At 29.6% G+C, this 14714-nt stretch overlaps 1 protein-coding gene across 1 annotated transcript in view; it reads right to left on the bottom strand.

Annotated features, from left to right (window-relative positions):
- ARHGAP25 (Rho GTPase-activating protein 25) overlaps nt 1–14714 on the bottom strand; it is a 57661-nt gene that overhangs the window by 21231 nt on the left and 21716 nt on the right. The window contains exons 4-6 of the mRNA XM_051212114.1: nt 10845–10974; nt 5937–6231; nt 754–1414 (exon numbers count right to left, since the gene is read on the bottom strand). Coding sequence (XP_051072252.1) covers nt 754–1414; nt 5937–6231; nt 10845–10974 — 1086 coding nt within the window. The remainder of the gene's footprint in view (nt 1–753; nt 1415–5936; nt 6232–10844; nt 10975–14714) is intronic.

A 14714-nucleotide genomic window follows, 5' to 3' on the forward strand; every position in this document is an offset into this window, starting at 1 on the left:
TTATTAGTTTAATACGTGGTTACTAAAGAAATCAGTTTTCGATCATCAGTAGCTTCGTATAATCGTCGATATAAAAAAGGATGACTGAGTCAACAACAGGAAGGTCTTCATATTGGTAACAGTTCCTACGCAAATCTATTTTAATAAGACAGATAAAAGTAAGGTAAACACTTTCTAAACTGATTTACATAAAGTGAAAATGGATTGATGAAATCTACATAATTTTAGACTGGTAAATAGTTTGTTGGTAAAAATATAGTGGAAAATATGTATTATTTCCATAGAATGTAAATTTTAAAAAACTCCAGCACATAATAATGGAAACAAATGTGATTGACATATGTAGTTTTATTGTAAAATTACAAGCTGATTAGTGAGAAGTGATGTAACTAGTTTACAGCAGAACTATACCACGAATTACTTAATAACCTAATATGACCTAACGTCATCATATTTTAATTATTCGTCGACATGTAGCAAATCAGATTAAATTAAGGTCAAATAAAATCATTATTTGAAGGTTTACCATCAATATTGGTAATACATTTACATATAAAATTACAATATAACAATGAACTTGAGGCAGAAAATATTGACATTGTAAAATTCAGTATGTAATAATAGCAACTATAATTAACAGTGATTGTATGTTCCTAATGTATAAAACGGATAAACATATAAGAGAACAACAATCATCTATCAATGTTAAAGTGAAAATAATCAATATTGCTAGAAAAGTAAGGCAAAACTTACGTGATCTCATATAAATGTTATTAGTATGATAGTCATGTGAACTTTTGGCATTATTTGATAAAACAGAATTATAATTATACTGATGTATATGATCAATAGGATTGGTAATGACATTATTATGTTGTTTATTGTTATTATTATTAAAAATAGTAGTAGTTACTGTTGTTGTAGTAGCACGATGATTTCTACCATTCTCATGATGATGATAATGATTAATGTTACCATTATTGTTACTGGAATTTACTAATGAGTGATAAGGGGAATTTTTCGGGCTTTCATAAATAACAGACTCTGTAAATGAATCCTGACTTCTTCCCATCAATGTATCACGATCATTTGTGGTTTTACATCTAGACACGGAGGAATTCATTTGAGTTTGTATTCTTTTAAAGTCCACTGGTAATGTATTTAAATCTTTATGATTGTGTAATACATGTATATTATGATTATTTATGTTTAGCTTATCCCAATTAGGTGATTTTAATTCATGGGGAAATAAAACTTGATATGCTTTTATAAATTCAGTCACTGTATGATTGATGAGTTGTGATGCTGACATTTCAATATATGGATCTTCATCTTGTTGACGCAAAAAATTTGGTGCAAACATGCTAGCCAAACTAGCTACAGACATTCGATTTTGTTTTTCATGTTCAGATACCTTGAAATTAAATTGTGAATAAAAGAATAAACAGGTAGAAATAAATAACTCACTAGACATATATATATGCAGTAGTATCTACCGTCTTCAGACAAATAAATAAAACTTAAATCCCAATGAAAGGAAACTACAGCAAATTAGTGAGTTTTATTTACTTATTGTTTTCACGTAATTGGTGTGATAGGGGATTTATTATTTCACTGAAATCATGTATCAAAATTCACTCTTGACATAATGCTATATGACATTTTAGATGAAATTTAGTTGCCTTGACTAATTTAATCTGACGATCAAATCTACGCATTGGCATTAAAGTATGTATATATTGTGTAAAGAAAACATTTGAAAAATGAAGCTGTCAACAAACAGCTTACATGATGTCACAGATTTTATGTGTTTTTATTTACAGAACACCTCTCTCTTTCCATAGAATTACATATTTATTAATTGAAAATGTTTGCCTGTACGTGATAATTTTTATTTGATGTAATACTCTTCTATGATATTACAGACTACCATTTGTTAAAAAACTATTACTTACTTTTAACCCAATGGCTATTATCCCTTATAATAATCAAATTTAATCATAATGGTCGAATTCATGAATCGATGTTAGAATACCGCTGAAAACCACCAAATACTGTACAACCGTTTCGTCCTAGTATAGGGCTCCTCAGTAGTGTGCATCCGTGGTCCAGCACGCCGGACCAGTGGAGTTCAACAGTGTCTGTCGTGAGGCAGTTTCTCACTGAAGACAATGATGGACGGTGACGCAATATCGTGTATTGGTTGAAGTTGGACATTAACACCACTGGGTGCCGGTTCACTGGTCTAGAGGTTGAGTGTTCACACGCGGAACCGAAGGTCCTGGGTTCAAGTCCCGCGTGCGAGATCGTGGATGCTCACTGCCGAGAAGTCCCTTACTAGAACGAAACGGCCCCCAGTACTTCCAGGTTCTCAATGGTGGTCTAACATCGATTCATTCATAGGTATCAATCTAAAATCGACAATCTCCACAACTCTATGCTGACAATGATATCAGTTTTCTACTACACTAAGTTTATAACAGTGATTAAATGTAACAGAGATAATTAAATTGATTGGAACATTTACCCTTGACCATTATTAATGAAATGTCTTTTTTCTACCTCATCTATCATTTGATATATATATATATATATATATATATATATATATATATATATATATTCTTCGAATAAATTTAAAGTAAAAACATTGTAGTATAAGAATTATTTAACTGCTAAAATATTTATGTAAAATATAAAATGATAAATTCTTCTTGCTACATATATTCATACAAATATATTTCCTTGCAGTCACTGTTCTATGTCAACCTGACTATTGTTATAATATTAATTTGGTATGATCAGTATCTAATAAGTTTACTAACTTTCACTAATATGTATTAAACATCAATAACTAGGATAATCAGTTGAGTTCAAATGTAAAAAATGACTATTACAGAGTTTATTGTCAAATTTCACCTAAATTTGTTTAATTAACCGAATTCTCCCTTATTTATGTTACAGCTATGTCGTGAATGCGCACTGCTGAGGAGTTCCACAATAGGATGAAACGGCCGTCTAGTGCTTCCAAATTTTCCATGGTGATCTAGCTTCAATTGGCTCATGGTCTTAACCATTAGGATTCTCATTTAATCAACCTTTTTTTTTAGGAAAATGAACAGCTAATGTTCATATCATATTTATCTATAAAATCGAAAATATATTTTCCTTTGTACCTTTTTTGATCAATATTATTTATAATGAACAAAGTTTAAGTATATATCAATGGTGTACCAATATCTTACCCTGATAAGATTAGTTTGTAGTTTAGATGTTTAAGAATGCATCAAGTTGCTGATAATTTTAGAAATGTTTCAAAATTGTTGCTTACCCTACTTAAAACAAAACTTATTGACTGTATGTGGTCGACAACAATCCACATGTTTTTGTACACGAACAAGTTTTAATCAACAAGTCTAGGACCTTATAATTTTACTGCTGTAGGAAAAAATATTACTGATCCACAATAATATGACATTTTGTTTAGTAGCAATTCGAGGGTTTTCGCCCACCAAATTTTGTTCCATTATTTTTCAAAAACAATCACTTCATTTTATTGAAAATATGATGACATTAACTATTTAAGTGAATATGTCTTCAGCATAGTCTTTAGATAATTAATCGCTCTTATCATACTAAATTTAAAAGGATTAATTGTCATGTTTCTAAACACTTGAAACCCGTAGTTATAGTGAAAAAATAATAATGAAAACATGTGAATGAATAGACTTAGAGCTGATCATATGCCACTTTAATAGTTGTAGGAAGTCTAAACCGATAATTTTTCACAATATTATGTCTCTTTATAATATAATATAGAAATGTTACATTCATGAAATGTTAAAATTCCATTATATGTATATAAGCTACTGATATATATATATATATATATATATATATATATATAATGTATCCCTGAAGAGGTAAACATCTCTAAAAAAATTCCAAAATTACATTCTGTAAAAATAAAATTTCGTTCCATTTTATATCCTATGGACATTAGCGACCGTATCGGCGATAATAATGTAAAGTATACGATATTTTAGAAACAAATTTGTATTTTGATAACCCAGAGGAATTAATAAAAAAAACCGCTGATTCTGTGACTGAATTTGATATTTTCAAAAGTTTGAAATTCGGTAATAAATAATCTAGTTGCTAAATTGGTACCACCTACGCTCATTTGTACATGTTTCTGGCAAGATCCAAACAGTGATAATGTTGGGTGGCCGTTCTTTGCCCTTGAGATCGAACGCATCAGAAAGTTATGCAACTACATTATCATTTACATGTAATCATTTGAATTACATGAACTACAGTACAAGACAAAACATATAGAATATATTCAAACATATTTATGAAATTTAGGCTACCGTCAAAATCTCTCTCAATATAGTCATTCTATAATCAAAAAACTATAAATTCAGTAAACTTCTCCTTAAATGTCATACAGTTCATACCATTATTATTGATCTTGCAAATAGTTAGGACATTGTGATTTGATTGTATCAAATTTTATTTACACATAATTTTTCAATCTCTTAGATATAAACATTCTATACAAAAACAGTATCCATATCTTGATGCATTGAAACAAAAAATCGGATCACATTGTCTTCATTTTTTATTAGTTTAGAAAATGTGTTTAAAACTCCCCATCATATTAAAAGACTGATATGTGGACGAAGAATATTCTTTTTAATAAATTCTCTTTATGTTCTACAATTATATATTAAAATTAATAATTCGGAAAGTGATCAGGGTTAAGACAAAGTGCATCGTTTAAAGTTATAGCATATAAATTCAGGATTGTTAAACAAAATAAAATTGTTAATGTTGAGTGTTAACTTGAATCAGCTTATACGTTAATTGAAATTATGAGATTCATGATCAGAATAAATATGGGTTAGATAGAGTGAGAGAGATAATAGTGCAATTACAAATTCAACCAAATATTTAGAGGAAGACTATATTGTGTAAAACTTTTATATGAAATTATTAAGAAATAATAAAGTAGGATGAATGCTAAGTAAATGAATCATGTATTTGGGAGATTAATAATGATGTTAAACCAATGATAATAACGATAATAATAATAATAATAATAATGCAAAGATATGTGAATAAAGATAATACAGACAATTATATTTGACTAAGAAAGGCTGTAAGTACATTAGTTAAATTAGGTCGTTCAATAGCCAATATTACTATTGATTAATTAGCCCTAAGGTTAGCCAAGGCAGGAGAAGAGGTTTAAGATTCTTATTCTAACCTTCTTGATCATATATTTGTTTATAAACTTTCCAGGGCATCCGTTCCCCCTGAGTGTATTACACAAGACGTTTAGCTCTTCTTCAACCATATCTGCTTACACGATAACCAAGAGTTTTAACTACGTTTCCTCTTTACTGTAGAGTTACAAAGCTAAAGAAAAGGTGTGTACTGACGTGTGCAGGTATATTTTCTGTCGAAATTCCTTCTTATTGATTCGTCAGCTCTCTTGGTTAAGCGAACGTCTAAAAAGGCTATTTTACCTTTACTTTCTTCTTCATATGTAGACTGAATGGCTGGGTGTACTTTAAATTACCTGAAGACCTCTACTTGTGATGCACTATCTTTACAGAGAATGAATGTATCATCCATATATCGATAGTAAAATGTGACATTGTGAGTAATGTTTATGTAATTTGAATTGAAAAATTGTCCGATAATTTTCAAAAAAATTATTTGATCCTTAAATGATCTATTCCTCATGAACGATTCCTTTTGTTCCTAAATTCAAATGGTGGACAAATAAAAATTGTCATACTTCTTTCAAATCTCAACAAACGATGAATGTACTAACTCAAATAATTTTACAGTACAACAAATAATAATCCAACTATATATATATATATATATATATATATATATATATATATCAATATAATAATTACCTCATAAAGAAATTCACACAAATATTTGAGTAGATTGTAGTTAGGTGATGGTAAATTGTCAAATAAATTAATAAAATCAGATAATTCTTTACCATCAGCTATACGATAGCCAGCAGCTTTTAATTTATCATAATATTTATATGGTATAACTGGTTCAGGTAACTCTCTTAAATAATATTTTAATAATCCTGAAACAAGATGAACATCATGTTCATTAGGAATAAGAATTGGTCCTGGACATGCTAAATCATATAAATCAGCTAATGATTGAATTGAATTCTGTTTTCCACATTTTCTAATAAATATATAATCAAATGAAAAGTTATCGAAAATTACTACATAATTTTGTATATAAAATAATTATAAAAATTAATGACAAATAAATATAGTACATGATATGAACATAATCTAATATATCTAAAAACAACAGTTTCATCAGTATAAAATACTGTCTCCAATTTCTATGTTTAAAAAGAACTAGAAACTCATGTACAGCGATTCAAAACTCACCAGTATCAGAGAAGTCCAACATGATTTAAAGCTTATAAATAAATATATTATTTATTTATAACAATCTACCCAATGCTCAATTTATTCGAAATTATCAAATCAAACCTTGGTAGTGATACCTACAAACTCATTGATTTAGAGCTTCTCTACTTGTTAGTAGACATGAGTTATTTAAACATTTCAGTAATATTGTCATTCATTGTTCTTCTGACAAATTTCAAGCGTGACTGAACAGATTACTTGCTCGGTATTGCTTGGAACTAATCTATGTTAGAGCAATATTATCATTATATGCACCAATCACTGAATACTACACAAGTCCGCATTTAAAATTTGTATACTACATTCACTATTATCATTGAACAGCACCTGAATTTCAGTTTTTTTTATTTTGTTAGGTGAGAAAGTATGGACCAATACATTGTTGTTCCGAGTTATAAACTTTCGTTTCATTCTTGCATAACTGTTTTCTCATCAGCTTTTGCTACATTTAGCTCCATGATAAAAGATTGTTTATTTGTAAACTTAGGGTGAACTTTGATGTTGTTTCAAGAACAATGAAAAATTGAGTTTAAACTAGGATGTGAAAGAACAATATATGAAAAATACTCCAGTCGTTTCGTGTAATATCCTTGGTGTTTAGAGTTATTTATTTCAGATTGTTGATATTCAGTACTCTAGTTGATCAGTCTCTTTTAGTATATGTGGATTGTGACGAGACTGTGTTGACAGAGCCTTTAATTAATAAATAACATGATTATTTTGGCTGGAATAGGCTGGTTTTTCTTGAAACACTAATCTATTAATATCTTTTTATTTACTTCTTATAAATTTCATAACTGACTGGTTTTTTCGAACATTTTAACATTTATTCACTAAGCCTACCTTAAATGAATTATTAGATAGGCTTGCTTTCCTAATGAACCCTGAAGCAACAAGATGCTTTTTAAATTTGTTCACTGAAGAGCAATGTAAGTTGACTTTTTATTTTAACACAATGTTGAAATCTCTTAAAAGTTTCAGTCTTCGTAAGTGAACACATTTCTGTTAGATCAACAGTTAAATCTTAGTTCATACAGTGACTGACCATTATTCAATATACTGTGTTCACAGAAATTCCACTTAATATTCTGCCAACTATATTGAAGGTTTGATCATTTGTTTGTGTAGTAACTGGATTTTAAACAGATAATTAGTTTTATCCATTTCTGCTTTAAAAGAATGGTGGAAAATCGGTTAACCAGGGCTTTTTTAGGAATAAGGAACATTTCTTGATCTATGAGACCATCTTTTAGAGTTAAGTATTAACCGGTTGATGTCGATTCACTAAAACATATTATCTGAATGGTAATTTAAAATGTACTTTAGTCTTAAGCGGCAACCAGACACGATATATTCTTAAAATAGTCCTGCATCCTACATACCTTTTTTTAATTGTTTAGTGTTAGATCAGTACTGAAATGCAGACTAGATAATACTAAATAATTAATGCAACTATTAGAATCTCTTAAATGATCGTTTGAGACCCAAATGGGTCAGAGACAGTGTCCTTAAATGTTTCACTAATTAATACAGCTGAAAATTTCAGAAACACATATTTTTTATAAGAAGGAACTAGTTTGAAATGTACGATCAAAGCTTCCTGTGGATTACATTCAACAATCTATCATATATGAACATTTTAACAGATTTCTTTGAGTGATTCAATCAATCAGAAACTATATTTTTGAACTGCCGTTTTTTAGTTTTATTACTGTTAAAATGACTTCCCATTTAGTGAAATTTAACATTTAACTTTTATTTACTATAGTTTAACCATGACTGATGCAATCAATAAATCTTTGCTGAAATTCATTTGTACCCTTCTACTTCCTTTTTAATCCAGCCTCTAAATGATATAAAAACGTCACTTAAACTCAGATATTTTTAAATGACAAGTTTGAATTGAATTGTTACTTATGTTAGGAGAGATTTTCATGGATTCAATTTCTTCCACATAACAAAATTACACAAATACTTCTCTGCGGTACATTCGATTAGCTTATTTATATATTTAAATGCATTTTTATTTCAGTCTAATATAACGTTTAAATAAAAATGAAATAATATTTATTATAACTTGAAAGTAGGAGAAGGTAACTTTACCTACTTGAGTAGGATTCAGTAGTATATTATATATATTACAATGTATAAATACTAATTTGTGCAAATAATCATTTCTTTTAATTATTTCAGTACTCTTTTCACTAACTTTCAGTGAGATTTGCGTGATCAGTATTATTACTATCATCAAATATTATCTTAGTATTGTGTAATAGGTAATTTGTTTGTTCACATTGATTTATGTAAATGATGATAACAATATATGAAATCAAGCAAATGATATATGACAAAATACGATTATCATCAAATCCTGTATCTTCTATTTAAAATAATTAGTAAATGATAATTTGTCGAATTTTTTTAGAGAGAACATCATCAAAGAAATAGTTTATTCTTGGTTTTATAAAAATAAACTTCTAATGACAGCTGATATTTTATTTTATTTGAAATGAATAACAATATCACGTATTCAGTGTACTTGTGATGATTTTGATAAAGCTAACGACAGCAATTATTTCATTTACATTTATCTGTATAGGTCACCAACCCACTCATTCCGTCACTCACTAACTATATATATATATATATATATATATATATATATATATATATATATATATATATATATATATATATATATATATATAAAGGGATATTTACATATAGAGATGTAATATTGTAAATTACAATTTTGTATTTCATTATTTCTTTTTGAACTTAAATCACATCTCTTTTAAATCACTTTATTTTAATTTTTGGTGATATTATAGAAAATACCACACATAAATATACATTAATCTTAGTTGATTTTCATTTTTATTTCAGATGCTAATGGTTGATGAGAAACATCAGTATTTAGATATGTTTGTTTCCTCTATGTGTATTATGTTAAACACATAATGTATTTCGAATAAAATTTACAAAAATTAAACGGAATGTTATTTCAATTGTGCATAAAAAATTCAGTGGTATTTAAAAGAGAAACATTTCACCGCTAACAAAATGAAACATCAAGCAAATTAATAAGAGACTGAATATTAAAATTTTATTCTTGATCAAGTTTTCATCTTTGTGTGGAACTTTGTAACTAAATATCACTTTCTGGTGGAGTTTTGTTCTCTGAGCTGGATGGTTTGGTCGTGGAGCTTTCATCGTTCTTCTGAACGACATCATCAGCACAAACTTCAGATAGAAGTGAAGTGTTTGAATTTCTCCATATGTGTCTCAAAGCTTGTTCTGTGCACCTCGATGTTGATTGGTTCTTATTGACCTTAAATTTGTCGTTGTTTACTTCTTTGTTTCGGTTGTGTCTCCCATTGTTTTGATTTTTGTTCTTATGTTTGTGCATGATTTTTCTGATTGGTTGATAAATTGGATTGATTTCAATATGCTTGTTGATTGCTGATTGACCTGAGTGCCAGGCTTCTAAAAATTCTCTGGTGTTTTTGGAGTTTCCTCTGTCTAAGATTTCCACATTTTTCCAATCGAATGAGTGTCCGCAGTTGTCCACGTGTATTGATATAAGTGAAGAGATATCATGCCGTTTGACTGCTAATTGATGTTCATGTAGGCGGAGGTGGAGGGGGCGTCCGCTTTGTCCGATGTAGTGTTTTTCGCAGTTGGCACAATTTATTTTGTAGATGATGTTTGATTTGTTTTCCTTTGTTATTTCATCTTTTGGTTTGCATAAGATTGATTGTAGTGATTTTGTCGGTTTGTGTGCCACACCTATTCCGAAGGATTTCAGCAGTCTCGTCGCGGTTTCTGATATCCTTGTATATATGGCAGAGTGATCCTTTTGTTGATTTTTGTGCTTGACTTGAGTTCTAATGCTGTGTGCGGTTGGTATTTTTTGATGAAGTTGATAGAGTAGCCGTTCTTCTGAAATACATCGTTTAGGTATTTCTCTTCATTTCTTCGTGCTTTCACTTTCAGCTATAACTTCAAAATGAGGTAATTTATTTGAGTTAGTTCATTTTTTAATTGTTGTACAATAGTTAATATTCGTTAAGGCTGCTTCATGTTTATGCTAAAAGGATGATTCCTGTTTTACACTCACACACACACTCCCTTAATCATTTAGTCCTTCGTTTATCTTGTTACTTTTGTCATCTTTCGCATAAAATCAAATTTACTCACTTTATATTCTTAAAATCAGCAGAAATCGAACTATCATTTGAAATTTTGATGATGTTGATACAGAAATATAATTTTATTTTACTTAATCATTTATTTATTTATTGCGAGCTATAAATCAACCAATCAGAAATGAAATTTAAGATAATATTTACTTACCTGAAAATTCCTTCTGCATCTAATCCATTCTCTCGAATAAATTGTACAGTTTCATATACTATTCGAGGTAGAAATTGGTTATCACTTCTTGTATAAGGAAATACTTCATCCAAATGTGTCCCGAACAAAGCTGTATTTTTTTTAAAAAATTACATGCGTTGTTTAATAAAATCACCGAAACACATTTGTTATTTCTTGTGTATTCTATTTTTTGCTAAGATATTAACTTTGTTATGGAAGATACGGCCATGTCAACTGCCCTTAACTATACTTTCGAATAAGATATATATATATATATATATATATATATATATATATATAAACTACTGCATATTTAATCGATTCCTATCGTTTCATATATTCACAGTAGTAATAATGTAATTTAATTAAAATAAGTTTACAAAGATAATTTAACAATAACTAGTTGGTTCAATTAATTATATGATTATAATGACAGCCTGGAGTAAGGTTTAATTTGTTTAAACCTATGGTATATTGGTTAGCTTATCGACTAACATGAAATATCGTTTATAACTGTTTTCATATGAAATCCAATCATCACATGTTTTGTATGTCAATTTGTTTACAAATGCATATTTAATTAATTGAATAAAAATTTTAGACACTAGCCATTCTTTTTTCTTTTCTCTCAAAATTTCCAATAAAAGACATTGTGTACTATCTCATTATTTGGATGCATATTATCAATTGAGCTGATTGATAAAATAATAATTCCTAAACTCATTTTGTACTGTTTGTTTGAATCTTCCCCCTGATGTTTAGAACTGCAATTCATCAGTCTCTCATCGGCATATGCGTATCCTGTGCGAATTGCCTTGATATTGACTTAAGTCAGAAGCAAGATAAGCAAAAATGGATATAAAATAAATTTAAACTTCACTCCGTTACACAAGCTAGTGGCTACCAGGACTCAGTAGCTAAGTAGATAACGCTATGGCGTTTGAAGCGAACGATACTGGTTTTGAATCCTGGAGTGAGCATAAACTCTGGGATGGAGGTACATCCAGCTAACGAGTCTAAAATAGGACAAGACGCGCGTCCTGGATTACACTACTAGCCAACAACCATCTTTACTTTTAATAATTTCTAGTTTACCTTTTCCCATCCTACTGAATCATTTCATTAGATATAATTTAATTTAATTAATATACAGGCAATATGCATATTTTTTGAAGTCATTTAACTGATACTTGTAAATTTTATTTATATTTCTGAATTATGTATATAAACCTAACTATAAAAGATTTATTTGCATAAAGAAAACAAAATTTTAAAAAAAAGATTAAAATATTTTTTTATTGTTAAAATAATATTTTCAGAACACTATAAATGATTTCAGCTCCTTTGGGAAAACATTTACTCATTCATGTTTGGCATATATATACAGTTCTCTATTGTCCAATAGCACTGTCTGAATAATTCCTAACAAATCATTTTACTTTTAACATTACTAATGAACTTTTCTTTAGAGTACTGATGCAATTTGTTAAACTGAATATATTTTCATTACTTTTCTTTTTTGTAATTAGTTATTTTTCTCATTTTTTTATCAGTGACATATAAAATCATTTATTGTGCTTTTAAAAAATACAATAATTGACTGTAGCTTGTCATGGTTCTTTTTTCTTTAAAGTAAAATTCTCACTGTTCTACTTATACACTGTTGAAGACGTTAGATCCCCAGAACTCACTTGGAAAAGGTCCTACTTTTATAATGTTATTCTGAAAATTTGAAGTTTACGTTTTCGCGCCAAGGGACGCTTTGTTGACCTACAGCTTACATTTCTCACTCGGAAATCCTTGACTATCATTGGTTGACGGATTTTTTTAGAACGCCATTTTGTGGCTCTCCCAAGGGCGTTTCTATCATTGTATAAATAAACTTGATTTGTGTATTTAGTGACCTCGTATTTTGGGCGCTTGTAGGATACATTCTCTACGCCTCATCAAGACTTCTTGATCTAGTTAGCAGAGCTGGGCACAACGGATTTGACCTTCGTTCCGTTTACGGAGTAAGGTGAACTCGTAATAGCATTCAAGTATATCGTACACCTTTCAAATTATGATAATAATTGCAAACAAAGTTGACACAGTTCTAGTTAGAAATATTTCATACTGTTTTGCATTTTATTTTTAATGCTAGTTCTGTCACAATATTTGTATTACTAGTAATAAAATAGTCCATTTTGTTTTGTAATTAAACTATTAATTTAATTTGATAATTTGTTGTAAATCTGTAGAATCACCAATTATATTTTTTTCAAAATATAAATTACTATAAACATAATAAATTTAATAATTATAAAAGAGATTATAGTTGTATGAGAAACAGTCTAGTTTGTCTGTTATCCAATGTAATGTACAATCTGTATCAAGTTTAACAAATTCCTATTTTCTCATTTCGATTTCCAAAAAAAATGTAATCTGTGAACTGTAAAATACCACAGATAAATGAAAGTAAAGTGTGGTATATTTTTGTGGAAAAGCCATTATGATAAATATATTTACATATTCAGCTAGTTAATTTATTCTAAAATTAAATAACTGTTGTTTTGAAATCTTTTTAGATTCTAGTTATTTTTGGAACTGTAAACAGTGAGTATTTCAATTAATTAGAAATATGTATGTACTGTAAGATATACTGCTATAATATTTTATGCACAAAAGAACAAAATAGTGCATCACCGATGAATAAGAAAGATCTGGTGCAGATGTTAAGGCAATAATTGGCAAATCAAAATTCGTATTCCTACAATTGAACAACATATGAAACTCAAAACAACTGTCAGTCAACAACACAATCAGAATATTAAATACGAACAGTCCTACTGTACGCAACCGAAACTTGAACAACCACCACAACCATAATAAAAAAAAGTACAAATATTTATAAACAATTGTGTGTGTAAGATACTGAATGTCCGTTGGCCGGACACCATCAGCAACAGCCTACTGTGGGAAAGGACAAACCAGGTTCAAGCTGAGGAGGAAATTAGGAAAACATTTTGGAAGTGGATAAGATATATACTACGGAAATCACCAAGCTGCAACACGAGGCAAGCTCCAACTTGAAGGGAAACGGAAAAGAAGAAGACCGATGATTGAATAGCAATCGGAAACAAGTGAAAAGGATTGCCTAGGATATAGTTCAGTGGAGAATCCAAGAGAGCAGTTTATGCTCCTCCACGAGTTGTAACAACCATAATTAAGTATCCAATAGATTTGTCTATAATTAGTGCAGTCGTTCATGTCAAAGTTATCATTATTTTCAAGAAATCGGACAGATCAAACCTATTTTAGTTAAATATTTATTCAAGTTGTATTAAATATGATCAAAAGGAGGTGTTGTGGAGATCTTAGTAATTTAAAAATTGAATTCATGAGTCAATTAAAGCTAGACCACCATGGAAAACCTGGAAGCACTAGACAGCCGTTTCGTCCTAGTATGGGACTCCTTAGCAGTGCGCATCCACGATTGGTTGAAACTAGATATTAACACTATTAGATATCGGCCCAGTGATCTAAATGCTAAGCGTTCGCGCGCGAGGCCGATAGGTCCTAGGTTCGAGCCTCACAAGGCGAGATTGTGGATGCACATAGCTGAGGAGTCACATATTAGAACGAAACGGCCGTCCAGTGGTTACAGGTTTTCCATGGTGGTCTAGCTTCAATTTACTCATGAATCCAACTATTAAATTAGTATTAAATAGTTGTTTCATTGCTTTTTTAACATCGTATATGTACCGATCTGTGAGCTTTTTTGCAGTACTAGACAAAATCCATCAAACAATTCAGGCAATTGAATCATGAACATAAATCTTTTTGAACAATGCGGAAATTTAGATTACG

This window comes from Schistosoma haematobium, chromosome ZW (assembly GCF_000699445.3).
Source record: "Schistosoma haematobium chromosome ZW, whole genome shotgun sequence".
NCBI lineage: Eukaryota > Metazoa > Platyhelminthes > Trematoda > Strigeidida > Schistosomatidae > Schistosoma > Schistosoma haematobium.